Genomic DNA, 21010 nt, shown 5'->3' with positions numbered 1-21010 from the left:
AGCCCATAAAGAAGGAAAAGGAAAAGGCATTGATGGCCGTTGAGAGTGTCAGTGACCTTAGCGCCAGCAAGAAAGCAAAAACTGAGACGTCCGACAAGGAAGCTACTACATGCATTGATTGTCGGGCGGCGGCGGCAGCTGAGAAAACCGGCAAGTCTGACGGGCCGTACTTCAAGATCCATCAGACCAAGGGTCATGATCTCCAAGATTGCTAGCAAGTCGAGCAGTTGGTTAAGAAGCAGAAAGCTGAGTATGAAAGGCGCGATAAGGAGTGAAATCAGAATGGTACTGGCGGGAAGGGCCGTGGTGGTCGTAATGGGCACCGCGGCAAGTCTGATCAGCAGAAAGAGAAACCGCCAGAGGCCGTGAGAGGAAAGAAAACGAAGATGACAATGAAGAAGAAGATGACGAAACTAGTGAACTGGAGTTCCGTAAAGCTACCGAGGCAATGTGCATTGACGGAGGTGCATCTTTGCACTCCTCTCACCGCCGGCTCAATCAGTGGGTGTGGGAGGTTAATGCCGCAGAACCAGTAGCAAGCGCTCGAGAACCACTCAAGTGGTCCCACATGCCCATTATCTTTGACATCGAGGATCATCCAGACCACACTACTATGGTAGGATGTTTGCCGTGCTTGGTGTCACCAACAATCCGCAACCTCAAGGTCACCAAGATGTTGGTTGACGGCGGAGTAGGCTTGAATTTGATTTCTCCTGGCGTGCTGAAGAAACTCTAGATTCCAGATGAAGACTTGAAGAAGACTGACACTTTCCAAGGAATCAACCAAGGAAGGAGCCAGCCGAAGGGAAAGATTACCTTGCCGGTAACATTTGGTGGGGAAATAAACTTCAGGAACGAGAAGATTGTGTTCGATGTTGTTGAACTTCCCCTGCCATTCAACGGGATTCTTGGCCGACAGGCTCTGGCCAAGTTCATGGCGGCCTCCCACTACATCTACAACACTTTGAAGATGCGTGGTCCTATGGGGGCGATAACCCACAAGTATAGGGGACCGCAACAGTTTTCGTGGGTAGAGTATTCAACCCAAATTTATTGATTCGACACAAGGGGAGCCAAAGAATATTTTCAAGTATTAGCAGCTGAGTTGCCAATTCAACCACACCTGGAAGACTTAATATCTGCAGCAAAGTATTTAGTAGCAAAGTAGTATGGAAGTAATGGTAACGGTGGCAAAAGTAATAGTAGCAGTTTTGTAGCAATTGTAACAGTGGCAACGGCAAAGTAACATAGCAAAGATCAATATGTGAAAAGCTCGTAGGCAATGGATCAATGATGGATCATTATGTCGGATGGCATTCATCATGCAATAGTTATAACCTAGGGTGACACAGAACTAGCTCCAATTCATCAATTTAATGTAGGCATGTATTCCGAATGTAGTCATACGTGCTTATGGAAAAGAACTTGCATGACATCTTTTCTCCTACCCTCCCGTGGCAACGGGGTCCTAATGGGGACTAAGGGATATTAAGGCCTCCTTTTAATAGAGAACCGGACCAAAGCATTAGCATCTAGTGAATACATGAACTCCTCAAACTACGGTAATCACGGGAAAGAATCCCAATTATTGTCACCTTGGGGTATGCGGATCATAACTCATAATAGGCGTCTACAACTTGCAAGATAGGATCAAGAACACAAATATATTCATGAAAATATAATAGGTTCAGATCTAAAATCATGGCACTCGGGCCCTAGTTACAAGCATTAAGCATAGCAAAGTCATTGCAACATCAATCTCAGAACATTGTGGATACTAGGGATCAAACCCTAACAAAACTAACTCGGTTACATGATAAATATCATCCAACCCATCACCGTCCAGCAAGCCTACGATGGAATTACTCACGCACGGCGGTGAGCATCATGAAATTGGTGATGGAGGAAGGTTGGTGATGATGATGGCAACGGATTCCCGTCTCTGGAGCCCCGAACAGACTCCAGATCTGCCCCCCCCCCGATGAAGAACAGGTGGTGGCGGCGGCTCCGTATCGTAAAACGCGATGAATCCTTCTCTCTGATTTTTTTTCTCCCCGAACGTGAATATATAGAGTTGGAGTTGAGCTCAGTGGAGGTCCAGGGGACCCACAAGGTAGGGGGCGCGCCCTCCACCCTTGTGGACAGCAGGTGGGTCCCCTCTGGTTGATTCTTTCACCAATATTTTTTATTTATTCCAAAAATATTCTCCGTAAATTTTCAGGTCATTCCGAGAACTTTTATTTCTGCACAAAAATAACACCAAGGCAATTCTGCTAAAAAAATCGTTAGTCCGGGTTAGTTCCATTCAAATCATGCAAATTAGAGTCCAAAACAAGGGCAAAAGAGTTTGGAAAAGTAGATACGATGGAGACGTATCAACTCCCCCAAGCTTAACCCATTGCTTGTCCTCAAGCAATTCAGTTGACAAACTTAAAGTGATAAAGAAAAACTTTTACAAACTCTGTTTGATCTTGTTGTTGCAAATATGTATAACCAACATTCAGGTTTTCAGCAAAGATTATGAACTAACCATATTCACAGTAACTTTTAGGTCTCACATTTACTCATATCAATGGCACAATCAACTAGCGAGTAATAATAATAAATCTCGGATGACAACACTATTTCAAAACAATCATGATATGATACAACAAAATGGTATCTCGCTAGCCCTTTCTGAGACTGCAAAATATAAATGCAGAGCACCCGTGAATATCAAGGACTGACTAGACATTCTAATTCATGGCAAAAGAGATCCAGTCACAGTCATACTCAATATCAATTAATAACAACACATACAAAATGATAGTGGTGCTCCCTAACTGGTGCTTTTTATAACAGGATGATGACTAAGCAATAAAACTAAATAGATAGGCCCTTCGTAGAGGGAAGAAGGGATTTGCAGAGGTGCCAGAGCTCGAGCTTTAAAATAGAGATGAATATAATTTTGAGCGGTATGCTTTCATTGTCAACATAACAACCAAGTGATCTCGGTATGTTCCATGCTAGATACATTATAGGCGGTTCCCAAACAAAATGGTAATTTTTTTACTCCCGTTCCACCAACGAGCACACTCCATGGATGGTCAACGGGTACCGTCCATACAAACAACAGTCCTAGGGGAGTTTTGTTTGAAATTATATTTTTATTTGATTTGAGCATGAAACTTGGCATCCCGAATACCAGCCACTTTCTCGTGAATAACAAGTGAATCAACACTCATCGTGAGAATAACCCACCTAGCATGGAAGATACTGATAGCCCCCAGTCGCTACATGAGCGATTTAGGCATACAAAACAGATTATTATTTGAAGGTTTAGAGTTTGGCACATGCAAATTTACTTGGAATGGCAGGTAAATAGCGCAAATAGGTATATATGGTGGACTCATATGGGACAACTTTGGGTTTATGGAAGTGCATGCACAAGCAGTATTCTCGCTTAGTACAAGTGAAGGCTAGCAAAAGATTGGGGAGCGACCAGCTAGAGAGTGACAACAGTCATAAACATGCATTGAGATTAATCAACATTAAGTGCAAGCATGAGTAGGATATAAATCACCATGAACATAAATATCGTGGAGGCTACGTTGATTTTGTTTCAACTACATGCGTGGACATGTGCTAAGTCAAGCCACTCGAATCATTCAAAGGATGATACCATCCTATCATACTACATCACAACCATTTTAAAAACATGTCGGCACGCAAGGTAAACCATTATAAACTCCTAGCTAATTAAGCATGGCATGAGTAACTATAATATCTAATTTTCATTCCAAACATGTTTCATTCATAATGGGCTGAATCAAGAATGATGAACTCATCATATTTACAAAAACAAAATAGGTCGAGTTCATACCAGCTTTTCCTCATCTCAATCATCTCATCAAACATCGTCATTATTGCCTTTCACTTGCACGACCGAATGGTGTGGATAACTAAGCTGGAATCTGCAAACATTTATTCAAAGGAGAAGACAGGGTAATATGGGCTCTTTGTTAGATCAATAATAATATATATGAGAGCCGCTCAACATTTTCATCGTGGTCTTCTCCTCTCGACCCAAAGAAAGGAAAAAGAATTTCAAAGAAACATACTGAAATATTTTTTTGAGTTTTTGTTTTTCTGAAGCAAGTAAAACAAGAACGAGAAAAACTATTTACACGGGAAAGCTCCCAACAAGCAAAAGAAGAACGAGAAATCTTTTTGGGTTTTCTTTTAATAGACTACTAAATAAATAAGGAAAGGAAAAATAAAAAGAAGCTACAACTAATGTTTTTTGGATTTTCTCGAAGTTTTTTCAAGCACACAAGAAGAAAGCGAGAAAAAGAAATAAACTAGCATGGATAATACAATGAAAAAGTATGAACACCGACAACTGGAATGAGTGTGTGAACATGAATGTAATGTCGGTGAGAAATACGTACTCCCCCAAACTTAGGCCAAGCCTGAGTTGGTCTATGGCCACGGCTGGCCTGGCGGATATCCAAAGTTGTAGTCGGGGTTGTACTGGGCTGCTACAGCTACTGCCTGAAGGGCTGCAGTATGGAGGCGAGCAGCCTCCACCTCGCTCTCATACTCGTTTTCCCTCTCTCTAGTTATAAAATATCTCCCTTTTACCTGAAAGTTAAAGAAGGCATGAGCAGGAAGGGTAATATGGACAGCACGTTGCCGGTCAAAGATTGGTCGATACAGGAGGGACTGTTCGTTCCTCACAAGAAACTGGTAGCGTACCAAAGCATTATAATCAAGGAAAGCAGGTGGTAACTCAATGTCATTCCCCCTTATGGGTATCCCAAGATAATTAGCTAAACGGGTGGCATAAATCCCACCAAAGAGGTCTCCATCTTTAGCATTAAGATGTAACCTTCTCGCAATAATAGCCCCTAAGTTATATCGTCTATCACCCATTACCGCACACTTGAGGACACTAAGATCTAGTGCGCAAAGGTGGCTATGCTCATGCTTACCGTTAATGCATCTACCTATAAAGAGAGCAAAATAATGTATGGCAGGAAGTGAATGCTCCCTATGGTAGCTTGTGTGATATTTCTAGTTTCTCCCACAGTGATGCTAGCAAGAAAATCATTACACTCAGTCTTATGAGGTTCACTAAGGATGCCCCACTGTGGAATTTTGCATGCTTTAATAAAATCTTCTAGGTCCATGGTATATGTTTTATCATACAGATCAAACAGAACAAAATGAGTATTGCACTTAAATGTAAATTCAAACCTCCGCACAAAGGAATCGGTGAGGTGATAGTACTGCCGGCACTTATCTGACACGAAGTCCTCGAGGTCAGCATTTTGTACGTACACATCAAATTCCTCCTTGAAACCTTCATGAATCATGAATTGATCCAATGGCCATTCGCAAGGCCGTACTAGAGCTTACCTTGGTGGTTCAAGATCCGGCTCACGTATCGCGAGCCTTGGGGCTTTCCTGCTCGAGGAACCACCTTGTTATATTCTCCTAAACATGTTTCTTCCTCTGAAAAATTTCTAAAAATTTTAGTGACTCAAAATAAAAGTAAACCAAACTCAACAAGATTGATAACAACTACTCCTAAAAGTGTCTAGAGGCTATATCATGCATCAAAACTACTTTGGACCATATAAATTTGACATGCAAGCTCAAGGACAAGGTCACCACAGTAGCAAAAATTTGCAATATATAAAGCACTAGAACAAAAACTAATTGGACCATTGGAGGAGTCACATACCGAAGAACAATACCCCAAAGCAGTTTTGCAAATGGAGCTTTGCACAAAGAGATCGAAAATGGCAGCAAGATGAGCAAGAACACGGGTTTGAGCAACGGGATGATTTTTTCTATGGGAAGATGAAGTGGATGGTTGCTGGAATAAGTGAGGGGGACCCATGTGAGACCCACAAGACAGGGGCGCGCCCTCCACCCTTGTGGCCCACTGGTGCAGCCCCCTGGTGTGTTCTCAATGCCAAAATATCTTAAATATTCTATAAAGAATCATACTAAATTTTCAGGGCATTTGGAGAACTTTTATTTTGGGACATTTTTTATTGCATGGATAATTCAGAAAACAGACAAATAATACTATTTTTTCTTTATTTATTCTAAATAACAGAAAGTAAAAAGTAGGTACAGAAAGTTATGCTTTCTAAATTCATCCATCTCATGCTCATCAAAAGGAATCCATTAACAAGTTTGATCGAGTCTTATTAACAAACTTCTTCTGAATGACATGAAACCGGAGAACTTCCGAATAACACTAGGTTACCTCAACGGGGATATGCATGTCCCCAACAATAAGAATATCATATTTCTTTTTGATAGTAGGAAGAGGGAATTCAAAACCTCCAACGACAATAGTTGAAAATTTCCCAATAGAATTAATGCTATTCACTTGAGGTTGTTCCTTCGGAAAGTGTACTGTATGCTCATTACCATTAACATGAAAAGTGATGTTGCCCATGTTGCAATCAATAACAGCCCCTGCAGTATTCAAAAAGGGTCTACCAAGGATGATCGACATACTGACGTCCTCGGGAATATCAAGAATAACAAAGTTCGTTAAGATAGTAACGTTTGCAACCACAACAGGCACATCCTCACAAATACCGAAGGGTACAACAGTTGATTTATCAGCCATTTGTAAAGAGATTTCAGTAGGTGTCAACTTATTCAATTCAAGTCTACGATATAAAGAGAAAGGCATAACACTAACACCGGCTCCAAGATCACATAAAGCAGTTTTAACATAGTTTCTTTTAATGGAGCATGGTATAGTTGGTACTCCTGGGTCTCCTAGTTTCTTTGGTATTCCACCCTTAAAATTATAATTAGCAAGCATGGTGGAAATTTCAGCTTCCGGTATCTTTCTTTTATTTGTAAGAATGTCTTCATACTTAGCATAAGGAGACATTTTGAGAATATCAGTCAAATCCATACGCAAAAAGATAGGTCTAAGCATTTCAACAAAGCACTCAAAATCCTCATCATCCTTTTTCTTGGATGGTTCAGGAGGAAAGGGCATGGGTTTTTGAACCCATGGTTCTCTTTCTTTACCATGTTTCCTAGCAATGAAGTCTCTCTTATCATAATGTTGATTCTTAGATTATGGGTTATCAAGACAGCAGCAGGTTCTACCTCCACATCATTATCATTACTAGGTTGAGCATCAACATGAACATCATCATTAACATTAGCACTAGGTTCATGTTCATCACCAGATTGTGTCTCAGCATCAGAAATATAAATATATTTGGGATTCTCAGGTGTGTCTATAACAGGTTCACTAGAAGCATGCAAAGTCCTATCAATTTCCTTTTCTTTTTATCACTAGGAGGACTACGTGCATCAGTATTAATTCTCTGAGAATCTTGCTCAATTCTCTTAGGATGGCCCTCAGGATACAAAGGTTCCTGGGCCATTTTACCACCTCTACTCATAACCCTAACAACATTATCATTATTCTTACTATTCAACTCGTTGAGCAAATCATCTTGTGCCTTAAGTACTTGTTCAACTTGAGTTTTCACCATGGAAGCATGCTTACTAATAATCTTAAGATCACTAACAGTTCTACTCATATAACCACCCAAGCAGTCGAGCATGTAAGCATTATGTTTCAATTGTCTACTAACATAAGGATTGAAATTTCTTGTTTAACAATAAAATTATCATACTCATCCAAGCATTGACTAGCAGACTTATTATGAGGAATATCACCTTCATCAAATCTATAGAGAGAGTTTACCTCTACTACCTGTGTCGGGTTATCAAGACCGTGTATTTCTTCAATAGGCGGTAGATTCTTAACATCTTCAGCTTTAATACCCTTTTCTTTCATAGATTTCTTTGCCTCTTGCATATCTTCAGGACTGAGAAATAGAATACCTCTTTTCTTCGGAGTTGGCTTAGGAGTTGGTGCATGAAGAGTCCAATCATTATCATTACTCAATATATTCTTCAATAGCAATTCAGCTTGCTCAACAGTTCGTTCCCTGAAAACACAACCAACACAACTATCTAGGTGGTCCCTAGAAGCATCGGTTAGTCCATTATAAAAGATATCAAGTATTTCAATTTTCTGGAGAGGATGACCAGCCAAAGCATTAAGTAATTGGAGAAGCCTCCCCCAAGTTTGTGAGAGATTCTCTTCTTCAATTTGCACAAAGTTAAATATTTCCTTTAAAGTAGCTTGTTTCTTATGAGCAGGGAAATATTTTTCAGAGAAGTAGTAAACCATATCCTGGGGACTACACACACAACCAGGAGCAAGAGAATTAAACCATAACTGAGCATCACCCTTTAATGAGAAAGGAAACAACTTAAGAATATAGTAATAGCGAATTTTTTCCTCATGAGCAAATAGGGTGGCTATATCATTCAATTTAGTAAGATGTGCCACAACAGTTTCAGATTCATAACCATGGGAAGGATCAGATTCAACCAAAGTTTTAACTCAGGATCTACAGAGAATTCATAATCCTTATCAGTAACAAAGATAGGTGAAGTAGCAAACTTAGGATCATATTGCATTCTAGTATTCAAAGATTTTTCTTTCCACTTGCATAATAATTTATTAAGATCATCTCTATCCTTACAAGCAAGAAAGTCCCTAGCTACCTCTCCATCCATAACATAACACTCAGGCATAACAGGAAGTTCATATCTTGGAGAGCTAATCTTATCAGGTATTTCAAAGTTTTCAGTTTCAGTAATTTCATCAGTTTCAGAAATATCATCATCTTCAGCAAAATCAATAGTTCTAACTCTAGCAAGATGTTCATCAAGTAATTCACCTAGTGGCACAGTTTTATCAAGCAAAGTAGTAGCATCATAAGCATCATTGATAGTAGAAGTAGCATCCTCAATAACATGCAACATATCAGGATCAATAGCAGGTGTAGGTGTCGCAAGCTTACTCAAAACAGAAGGTGAATCAAGTGTAGAGCTAGATGGCAGTTCCTTACCTCCCCTCGCAGTAGAGGGAAAAATCTTGCTTCTAGTATCTTTCAAATTCCTCATAGTGATTAACAGATATAAATCCCAAGTGACTCAGAGAATAGAGCTATGCTTCCCAACAGCGGTGCTAGGAAAAGGTCTTGACAACCCACAAGTATAGGGGATCGCAAGAATTTTTGAGGGTAGAGTATTCAACCCACATTTATTGATTCTATATACACAAGGGGAGCCAAAGAATATTCTCAAGTATTAGCAGCCGAGTTGTCAATTCAACCACGCCTGAAAGACTTAATATCTACAACAAAGTATTTAGTAGCAAAGTAGTATGAAAGTAACGGTAACGGTGGCAAAAGTAAGAGTAGCAGTTTTGTAGCAATTGTAACAGTGGCAACGACAAAGTAACGTAGCAAAGATCAATATGTGAAAAGCTCGTAGGCGATAGTTATGTCGGATGGCATTCATCATGCAACAGTTACAACCTAGGGTGACACATAACTAGCTTCAATTCATCAATATAATGTAGGCATGTATTCCAAATATAGTCATATGTGCTTATGGAAAAGAATTTGCATGACATCTTTTGTCCTACCCTCGCATGGCAGCGGGGTCCTAATGGAAACTAAGGGATATTAAGGACTCCTTTTAATAGAGAACCGGACCAAAGCATTAGCACTTAGTGAATACATGAACTCCTCAAACTACGGTAATCACTGGAAAGAATCCCAATTATTGTCACCTAGGGTTATGCGGATCATAACTCGTAATAGGTGTCTACAACTTCCAAGATAGGATCAAGAACACAAATATATTCTTGAAAACACAATAGGTTCAGATCTGAAATCATGGCACTCAGGCCCTAGTGACAAGCATTAAGCATAGCAAAGTCATACCAACATCAATCTCAGAACATAGTGGATACTAGGGATCAAACCCTAACAAAACTAACTCGATTACATGATAAATCTCATCCAACCCATCACTGTCCAGCAAGCCTATGATGGAATTACTCACGCACGGTGGTGAGCATCACGAAATTGGTGATGGAGGAAGGTTGGTGATGATGATGGCGACGGATTCCCCTCTCCGGAGCCCCGAACGGACTCCAGATCTGCCCTCCCGATGAAGAACATGAGGTAGCGGCGGCTCCATATTGTAAAACACGAGGAATCCTTCTCTTTGATTTTTTTCTCCCCGAACTTGAATATATAGTTGGAGTTGATGTCGGTGGAGGTCCAGGGGACCCACAAGGTAGGGGGCCGCGCCTAGGGGGTAGGGCGCGCCCTCCACCCTTGTGGACAGCAGGTGGGTCCCCTCTGGTTGATTCTTTCACCAATATTTTTTATTTATTCCAAAAATATTCTCCGTAAATTTTCAGGTCATTCCGAGAACTTTTATTTCTGCACAAAAATAACACCAAGGCAATTCTAATGAAAACAACGTCAGTCCGGGTTAGTTCCATTCAAATCACGCAAATTAGAGTCCAAAAGAAGGGCAAAAGTGTTTGGAAAAGTAGATACGATGGAGACGTATCAGGGAGTGATTACCATCTCGTCAGATAAGAGAGATGCAGTCATTTGTTTGGATAAGATGTATAGAGATGCGGTCGCAGCAGAGGCCATCGGGGCCCCAGCTCCCACCAAGAAGGAGAAGGAAGTCAAGGAAACCGGCAGGGACTCCGATAAGGACTACAGGAAGTGCATCTCTTCGGAGTGTGATGCGCCCAGCAGCGACTTGCCAGAGAGTTCTACTGGCAAAAGATACAAGGCCACTTCCCCTATAACCAAGAAAGTTCCGGCGAGGTAGGATGGCACTGATGGTACTTTCACCATTAGTGCCACCCTTGACGACAAATAGGAAAGCGCGCTCGTTGCCTTCCTGCGGGCTAATGTTGGCGTGTTTGCCTGGAACCGTCTGACATCCTCGGTGTTCCCAGGGAGGTAATCGAGCACCACCTTGCTGTCTGTCCTCACGCTTGCCCCGTCAAGCAAAAAGTCAGAAAGCAAGCCTTGGAGCGGCAATAGTCCATTGCTGAGGAAATTAAGAAGCTAGAAGCAGCAGGTTTGGTCTGAGGTTTACTGCATCCAACTTGCTTAGCAAATCTGGTGGTGGTGCGCAAGGCTAACGGGAAGTGGAGACTTTGTATTGACTTCCCTGACTTGAACAAATCTTGTCCAAAGGACCCCTTCCCCTTGCCGCGCATTGATCAGATTGTTGACCCCACCTCTGGATGTGACTTAGTGTCCTTGCTGGATGCGTACTCTAGGTATCACCAGATCTTCATGTCCAAGGAAGACGAAGAAAAGACCGCCTTCATCACCCTTGTGGCACGTACTATTTTGTGTGTATGCCCTTTGAGCTAAAAAGTGTTGGTTCTACATTCGCAAGGGTCGTGCAGATTGGTTTCGAACCACAGCTGCACAGAAACATTGAAGCATACATGGATGATATCATGGTCAAAACAAGGACAAATCTTCACTCATTGAGGATCTAGAAGAAACCCTTGCAAACTTGCGGAAGATCAACTTGAAGCTCAATCTGGAGAAATGTGTGTTTGGCGTTCCGTTCGGCAATCTTCTTGGGTTCTTTGTGTCTCATCGAGGGATAGAAGCCAACCCCGACAAGACCAAGACAATAGAGCAGATCCAAGCCCCAAAGACCGTCAAGGATGTGAGACGCCTGACTGGCTGTGTGGCCGCACTGAGTAGGTTCATTTCTAAATCAGCTGAGCGCGCCTTGCCGTTCTTCAAAATTTTGAAGAAGGCTGGTCCAGTAAAATGGACTCCAGAGGCCGAGGCTACGCTGCAGGATTTAAAAGCTTACCTTTCTTCTGCCCCAACCTTGGTCGCACCCCAGCCACAAGAGTCGTTTCTGCTATATCTAGCGGCAATGAATCAAGTGGTCATTGCAGCATTGGTAACATAGAGGGAAGTGGACAGCAAAGAAGCTATACTGCGGTAGAACCACCCATTGTTGAGCTAGCTTTGTCCCCGACAAAGCCTGCCTGCGGCGACGGAGGATCACAGATCAGCACTTACAAACAGGAAGGGGTGGCAAGAAAGAAGATGGTGTAGCGATCAGTTTACTTAGTTAGCTACCTCTTGCAGGGGGCGAGATCAATGCACTCTGGTGCCCAAAATTTGATCTTCGGCCTCCTCATGGCCTCGAGGAAGCTACACCATTACTTTCAAGCCCACGAGATCACCATTGTGACTCGCCTCCCACTACAGCGAATCTTGAGGAACCCTGAAGCCACCAGCAGGATAGTAGAGTGGGCTCTAGAGCTATCAAGTTTTGCCTTAAAATTTGAGAGAACGGAAACTATCCAAAGCAAAGCACTGGCAGAATTCATAGTGGAGTGGACGCTGGCGCCTGATGAAGAGACTGTGGAAACTGCCCTCCCCGGCAAGGAGGCCCCTAAGGAATGGGTCATGTACTTCGACGGTGCTTTCTCACTCCAAGATGCTGGCGCGGGAGTATTACTCGTTGCGCCCACCGGAGAACACCTCAAGTACGTTGTCCAAATGCATTTCCCCAGGGAAGATGCCTCCAACAACATACCAGAATATGAAGGGCTCCTTGCCGGGCTCCGAGTTGCTGTCGAATTTGCTAATCAAGAAGTTAATCATAGCGGCGACTCCCAACTTGTTGTGAAGCAGGTGAACAAGGATTATCAGAGCCCACTCATGGAAGCTTATGTGGAATAGGTGAGGAAGCTGGAGGAGCACTTTGACGGGTTTCAAACAGAGAACATACCCCGTGCGGAAAATAGCATCACTGATCAATTGTCGAAGTGCGCTGCACAGAAGCTTCTTGTGGAACCAGACACTTTTGTGGTCCACCTCACCCAACCAACAGTTTCTCCGTCAGCCTTGGCCAGAAAAAGAAGGAAACTCAACACCAGCAAACATTTTCTGGCAGAGCTCCCTGGAGCCACTGGCGAGAAGGTTGCCGGGGTAGACCCCGCATTGACTAGTGAGCCACGCTCTCAAGAAGAAATTCAAATTCTTGCCGTTAAAGAAAGTGCTCCCACAACTGAAGAAATGCCTTTAGTCCTTGTCGTCGAGCCTCAGGCTCCGACATGGGCACAATACATAGTCCAATTCTTCCAAACTGGAGAACTTCCTGACGATCCAGAGGAATCTAAGAAAGTGGCTCGGCAATCAAGTATGTATCAGTTTGTGGACAACATTTTGTACAAAAAGAGGCCCAACGATGTGAAGCTGAAATGTATCAGTCGAGAGAATGGGCTAGTGATGTTGCCGAAGATACATGGAGGCGTGTGTGGCTCACATCTAGGATCGAGAGAACTTGTCGGGAAAGCTTTCCGGCAAGGATTCTACTGACCCACCGCCCTCTGAGATGCTACTGAGCTCGTCACCAAGTGTGAAGCATGCCAGTTCCATTCCAAGAATATCCATCAACCAGCTCAAGCCTTGCAGACCATCCCTTTATCCCGGCCCTTCACAGTCTGGGGGCTCGACATCTTGGGTCCCTTCCCCGTGCTACCGGGGGCTTTGAATTCTTGTACGCGGCAATCGACAAGTTTACAAAGGTGCCCCGAAGTGGAACCAGTGAGAAAGGTGACGATGCAGTCAGCTATCAAGTTCTTCATGGGACTGGTGTGTCATTTTGGAGTACCCAACAGAGTAATCACCAAAGACGGCACCCAGTTCACTAGCCGCGCCTTCATGCAGTACATCCAAAGCCTTGGAAGCAAGGTCTCTTTCGCCTGGGTTGCCCATCCAAGGAGCAACGGACAAGCGGAAAGGATGAATGTAGAAGTGCCGCGAGGGTTGAAGACAAGAAGTTTTGATAGATTGCGGAAATGTGGCAAGCGCTGGATCGATGAGTTGTCGATGGTTCTTCGGTCAATCCGGACGACACCAAATAGAGCTACTGGCCAGACTCCCTTCTCCTTGATATATGGGGCAGAAGCAGTGCTCCCCACGGAACTCATATATGGGTCACCTCGGGTACTTGCCTACGAAGTAGCGCAAGAGCAGCTACGGCATGACGATGCCATGCTCCTCGAGGAGGACCATCTCCAGGCAGCTGTACGTGCTGCACGATACCAGCAAGCCCTGCGTCGCTATCATAGCCGCAGGGTTCATGATGAGGACATGGATGCCATAGTTACACCCAAAACCCCTACTACTATAACTGTTGGATCGATTAGTATAGATCGCGCATGCCAGTTATATCATTAGGTACTTTCATTTCTTGGTAATGTTTCTAAGTTCATGAGAATATGATGCTACCTAACTTCGATACATTTTTGTTGCTTACAATTGAAGGGCCTAGCATGGACAGGAAGGATGAACATTGGAGCATGATCAAGCGTGAAGACGAAGGCGCGTGCGAAGAGAACAAGAATAGGGTTTGTAGTGGAGATTTCCGCACTTTGAAGCCACCATGATGACATACAAGAAGATGGACGAAATATACAAGATGGCCTTTTATAAATTTCGTCCATAGCTTATTATTGGTGCTGCACCACCTTACTTTTGGGCCAGGCCCATGTAATTTCGAAATACTACTTCATAGGCTGTTTTTAGAGTCCATATTGCAGGGGAAACGAACCGGGAGGTATTTTAGTCCCACCTTGCCAAGGATGGACGACCAGGGTTTATTTAGTTAAAAGTTAGCCATCGCTGCAACTTCGTGTACTTCATTTCTGTTCAACGACCAGGCCAAGACCGCTTATGAAACCCCACTTTTATCAATACTTCATCCATATTCACAATATTCAGATTGCCTTATCATATTCTTGCTTGTTCTTCGATTGCTTGCAAGAATAGACCTTTGTGGTCAGGTTGATCGTGCTCCGGCGTGGCCAATAACCTCTCAGAGTTGGTTTAGCGATTGCTAAGGCACAACGTCATGCACATTTGTAGTCGGGTCGTGAGTCGTCTCCACCAAATCGATAGTTATCATCTCATCAAAAAATCGGCCCCCCTGCCCCTATCAAGTGGTATCAGTTTTCAGGTTGCTCGGTGAGATTTTCCAGTTTTGCATAGTTTAGATCGCATTTGTTATTCATACCTACAGTCCACGAAAAAGCCAAAAAAAGTTAGATTAGTTCATCCGTGTCCCACACAGTCTGAGCCTTTCGCTATTATCACTTAGTTTTTGCATTGTTGAATTTTCGGTTACATCGTGTGTCGAGTTGCTGGTTTTAGAGCCTACGCTTTTAGAGTTTTGAGTTCTAGTCACGCTTTGTTCACGCTGCATCCCCATATATCATCTTCCACTTCATTGTCAATTCCACCGCCATTGTCGCCATCCATCCGCTCTTTCATGCGTCATCATCATCTACTCCCTTGTTGAAATGTCTAGAAAGACAAGTATTTAGGAACGGAGGGAGTAATTCTGTTTTGCATGTTGCATCTGCTGAGTAAAGGAAAAAACAAAGGTTCAGTTTGGAGTAAAAAGGAAAGATATTGAACTAGTATTGATTTGCTTTGGAATGTGTTCACCAATAAAATAGTAGAAGAAAACTTGACAGGCCAAAGGATTTCGTGAGAACAACTTTTGGTTGGAAAGATTCTGCCACAAAGTTTCCTTATTTTCGGAACAATACATCTTGGCCGGTTGCAGCTGTTTGAGCGTTGGAAAAAACATGCAAGGTTGAAAAGCGGAGGTGTCCAAATTCGTTCGTGGAAAGTGCATTTTGGTGCGTTACTATCAACACCGAATAGAGCAAATAGAGAGATTGGATCTGTAGGGAAAGTAAACAACCGACCAGAATAAAAGGGCAAGTTTTGGTGCGGCCAAAGGAGAAAGAGAGGGAGTTTGGAAGGAAATAACGTGAGTTGTTGGAAAGAAAGACAATCAGATTTTCCTTGCTCGTTTGGAGGAAGAAAAATAAAGGGCAACTGCCAATCGGTTTGGTTGGTAGCCGATTTTGTTGGGCAGTTTGCTATTGAAAAAAGAGGAGTAATACAAGGAAGGACGTGAATTGTTACTTGAAAAGTACTCCCTCGTTTTTATTTACTCCGCATATTAGTTTTGGTCAAAGTCAAGCTTTGCAAACTTTGACAAAGTTTATAGACAAAAATATTAACATATACAATAACAAATCAATATCATTTGATTCGTTGTTGAATGTACTTCCACATTATATAGATTTGTTATGCTAAATATTTATATTCATTTCTATAAATTTGGTCAAACTTTACAAAGATTGACTTCAGTCAACTCCAATATGCGGAGTAAATAAAAACGGAGGGAGTAATACGCAAAAAAAAGAAACAGATTTGGCCGTTTGGAAAGTTGTGCTGTTAAGGAAAGTACGAACCATCACGTCATCTAATCCTTGGAGATCGCAGAAAAAAAGAGAGAGAGAGATAAAACTTGGATTGGTTGAAAGGGAAAGAGATCGAATCAGCTAGAAAAAAAGCGGAGCAGATCGGTTGGGATCTGGGACGTGATTCCCTCCCACGTTGGTTGTTTAAGTTTTGAAAGAAATAAAAATAAAGAAAGAAAGAGCTGATTGGTTTGGAAAGGATCTTGAAAAAAAAACAGCTTCCTTACGGGAGACGTGGAGAGCGCGGCAAGGGATAGATGTAGGAGACTATGATTGCACGATGTATTGCTCTTCGTGCATAGGCACGTATATATGATGTACAAAGGTGGGCCATGGACTTCAAGAACTAGGAGACGGGCCCAATACACAATATGCACATAACACATATACTCAACCCCCCCCCCCCCCCCCCCGCAGTCGAACCGGCACCGCGGCTGACACAAAGACTGGACTGGAACTCCTCAAATGACGGTGTAGGCAAGCCCTTGGTCATCATATCGGCAAATTGTTGGGAAGTAGGGACGTGTAAAACACGAATATGGCCAAGGGCGACCTGTTCCCGAACAAAATGAATATCCAACTCAATATGCTTGGTCCGTCGATGATGCACCGGGTAAGCGGAGAGGTAGACCGCCGAGACGTTGTCGCAGTAGACCACCGTGGCACGGTAACAGGGCAAGAGAGCTCCCGAAGCAGCTGGCGAAGCCACGAACACTCGGCGACGGCGTTGGCCACCGCACGATACTCAGCCTCAGCACTGGAACGGGAGACCATAGGCTGTCGCTTGGACGACCATGAGATAAGTGAGGGTCTAAGGTAGACACAATAGCCCGAAGTGGAGCGACGAGTGTCAGGACAGTCCGCCCAGTCTACATCGGAGTAGGCGGTGAGGGCGGTGTCGGCGGAGGCGTGAAGCGTGACGCCAAGATCCATAGTGCCACAGATATAGCACATAATCCGCTTGACGGCAGCCCAGTGAACGTCTCGAGGAGCATGCATATGAAGATACACCTGCTGCACGGCATACTAGATCTCCGGTCGAGTCAGAGTGAGGTACTGGAGAGCACCAACGATAGACCTATAGAAAGCAGCATCCGAAGCAGGAGAACCAGCTGTGGCAGAAAGCTTGGCCTTCATATCAACAGGTGTAGCGGCGGGCTTGCAGTTAAGCATGCCGGCATGCTCCAGGAGCTCGTGAGCGTACTTCCGCTTGAAGGAAGAAGCCATCCGGACGGCGCACCACCTCGACACTTAGGAAGTAGTGCAAAGGACCCAAGCCCTTGATGGCGAACTCAGCGCGAAGACGAGCCGTGAGCTAACTGAGGAGACCAGCCATACATGTCGTCAAGATGATGTCGTCGACATAGAGCAAGTAGGCCGTGTCAGAGCCCTGATGATAGACGAGGAGCGAGGCGTCCGAGTGGGTAGAGCGGAACCCAAGCTGGTGGAGAAACGCCGCGATGCGCTGGTACCAAGCGCGCGGAGCCTGCTTGAGTCCGTACAAGGACCGCGAAAGCAGGCACACGTGGTCGGGAAGCACCGGGTCAACAAACCCGGTGGGCTGCTGGTAGAAGACCTGCTCCTCGAGGTGACCATGGAGGAAGGCGTTCGAGACGTCCATCGGTGCATCGGCCAAGCACGGGAGACCGCAAGGTGGAGAACCATGCGTACCGTGCTGGGCTTGACGACCGGAGCGAAGGTGTCGGTGAAGTCAATGCCAGCATGATACGTCCATTTTGCATCATGCATTTATATTGATATTTATTGCATTATGGGCTGTTATTACACGTTATGCCACAATACTTATGCCTATTCTCTCTTATTTTACAAGGTTTACATGAAGAGGGAGATGCCGGCAGCTGGAATTCTGGGCTGGAAAAGGAGCAAATATTAGAGACCTATTCTGCACAACTCCAAAAGTCCTGAAACTTCACGGAAGTCATTCTTGGAATTTATAAAAAATACAGAGCGAAGAAAATACCAGAGGGGGCCCACGCCCTGGCCACGAGGGTGGGGGCGCGCCCTACCCCCCTGGGCGCGCCCCCTGCCTCGTGGGCCCCCTGGCAGGCCTCAGGTGCCCATCTTTGGCTATATGGTGTCTTCTACCCTGGAAAAAATCATAAGCAAGCTTTCGGGAAGAAACTCCACCGCCACGAGGCGGAACCTTGGCGTAACCAATCTAGGGCTCCGGCAGAGTTGTTCTGCCGGGGAAACTTCCCTCCGGGAGGGGGAAATCATCGCCATCGTCATCACCAACGATCCTCTCATCGGGAGGGGATCAATCTCCATCAACATCTTCACCAGCACCATCTCCTCTAAAACCCTAGTTCATCTCTTGTATCCAATCTTTGTCCCAAGGCCTCAGATTGGTACCTGTGGGTTGCTAGTAGTGTTGATTACTCCTTGTAGTTGATGCTAGTTGGTTTATTCGGTGGAAGATCATGTGTTTAGATCCATTATGCATATTAATACCCCTCTGATTATGAACATGGATATGCTTTGTGAGTATTTACGTTTGTTCCTGAGGACATGGGAGAAGTCTTGCTATAAGTAGTCATGTGAATTTGGTATTCGTTCGATATTTTGATGAGATGTATGTTGTCTTTCCTCTAGTGGTGTTATGTGAACGTCGACTACATGACACTTCACCATTGTTTGGGCCTAGAGGAAGACATTGGGAAGTAATAAGTAGATGATGGGTTGCTAGAGTGACAGAAGCTTAAACCCTAGTTTATGAGTTGCTTCGTAAGGGGCTGATTTGGATCCATATGTTTCATGCTATGGTTAGGTTTACCTTAATACTTCTTTTGTAGTTGCGGATGCTTGCAATAGGAGTTAATCATAAGTGGGATGATTGTCCAAGTAAGGAAAACACCCAAGCACCGGTCCACCCACATATCAAATTATCAAAGTACCGAACGCGAATCATATGAGCGTGATGAAAACTAGCTTGACGATAATTCCCATGTGTCCTCGGGAGCGCTTTTCTCTATATAAGAGTTTGTCCAGGCTTGTCCTTTGCTACAAAAAGGATTGGGCCATCTTGCCGCAGCTTATTCACTTTCATTACTTGTTACCCGTTACAAATTACCTTATCACAAAACTATCCGTTACCGATAATTTCAGTGCTTGCAGAGAATACCTTACTGAAAACCGCTTGTCATTTCCTTCTGCTCCTCGTTGGGTTCGACACTCTTACTTATTGAAAGGACTACGATAGATCCCCTACACTTGTGGGTCATCAAGACTCTTTTCTGGCGCCATTGCCGGGGAGTGAAGCGCCTTTGGTAGGTGGAATTTGGTAAGGAAAAATTTATATAGTGTGCTGAAATTTACTGTCACTTGTTATTATGGAAAACAATCCTTTGAGGGGTTTGTTCGGGGTATCTTCACCCCGTCCGGAACCACAATTAGCTACCCCTCAACCTACTGAACCTACTGAAAATGTTTACTTTGAAATTCCTTCGGGTATGATAGAGAAACTGCTAGCTAATCCTTTTGCAGGAGATGGAACATTGCATCCCGATTTACACTTAATCTATGTGGATGAAGTTTGTGGATAATTTAAGCTTGTAGGTATGCCCGAGGATGTCATCAAGAAGAAGGTTTTCCCTTTATCTTTGAAGGGAGATGCATTGACATGGTTTAGGCTATGTGATGATATGGGATCATGGAACTACAAACGATTGAAATTGGAATTTCATCAGAAGTTTTATCCTATGCATCTTGTTCATCGTGATCGTAATTATATATATAATTTTTGGCCTCGCAAAGGAGAAAGCATCGCTCAAGCTTGGGGGAGGCTTAAGTCAATGTTATATTCATGCCCCAATCATGAGCTCTCAAGACAAATGATTATTCAAAAAATTTATGCTCAGCTTTCTCTCAATAATCGCTCCATGCTCGATACTTCTTGTACTGGCTCTTTTATGATGAAGACTATTGAATTCAAATGGGATTTATTGGAAACAATTAAATGCAACTCTGACGATTGGGACCTCGATGAAGGTAAGGAGTCAGGTATAACACCTAAGTTTGATTGTGTTAAATCTTTTATGGATACCGAAGCATTCCGTGAATTTAGCACTAAATATGGACTTGACTCTGAGATAGTAGCTTCTTTCTGTGAATCATTTGCTACTCATGTTGATCTCCCTAAGGAGAAGTGGTTTAAATATAATCCTCCCATTGAAGTATAAGTAGTTGCGCCTATTAAAGTTGAAGAGAAGACTATCACTTATAATGATCCTATTGTTCCTACTGCTTATGTTGAGAAACCACCTTTCCCTGTTAGAATAAAGGATCATGCTAAAGCTTCAACTGTAGTCAACAAAAGTAATATTAGGACACACAAACCCCTTGAGCAAGTTAAAGTTGAACCTGAAATTGCTATGGTTAAAGATCTATTGGCTGATAATATCGATGGGCATGTTATTTACTTCTGTGATGAGACTGCTAGAATTGCTAAACCTGGTGCTAAAGATAAACATAGACCTGTGGTAGGCATGCCTGTTATTTCTGTTAAAATAGGAGATCATTGTTATCATGGCTTGTGTGATATGGGTGCTAGTGCTAGTGCAATACCTCATTCTTTATACGAAGAAATTATGCATGATATTGCACCTGCTGAGATAGAAGGTATCGATGTTACCATTAAGCTTGCCAATAGAGATACTATTTCACCGATTGGGATTGTTAGAGATGTTGAAGTCTTGTGTGGGAAGGTTAAATATCCTGCTGATTTTCTTGTTC

General features: G+C 43.4%; 1 protein-coding gene across 1 annotated transcript; it reads left to right on the top strand.

Moving 5' to 3' along the window:
• Positions 1-12068: 12068 nt before the first annotated feature.
• LOC141021753 (uncharacterized) lies at positions 12069-12656 on the top strand. Its single transcript, XM_073497611.1, has one exon. It carries the CDS (start codon positions 12069-12071, stop codon positions 12654-12656), a length of 588 nt encoding a protein of 195 aa, XP_073353712.1.
• Positions 12657-21010: the final 8354 nt, after the last annotated feature.

Source organism: Aegilops tauschii, chromosome 4 (assembly GCF_002575655.3).
Source record: "Aegilops tauschii subsp. strangulata cultivar AL8/78 chromosome 4, Aet v6.0, whole genome shotgun sequence".
NCBI lineage: Eukaryota > Viridiplantae > Streptophyta > Magnoliopsida > Poales > Poaceae > Aegilops > Aegilops tauschii.
This window is presented reverse-complemented; position numbering and strand designations above follow the sequence as displayed.

Coding starts and splice junctions, on each gene's coding strand:
- LOC141021753 (XM_073497611.1), top strand. CDS start 12,069: ATGCACTCTGGTGCCCAAAATTTGATCTTCGGCCTCCTCATGGCCTCG.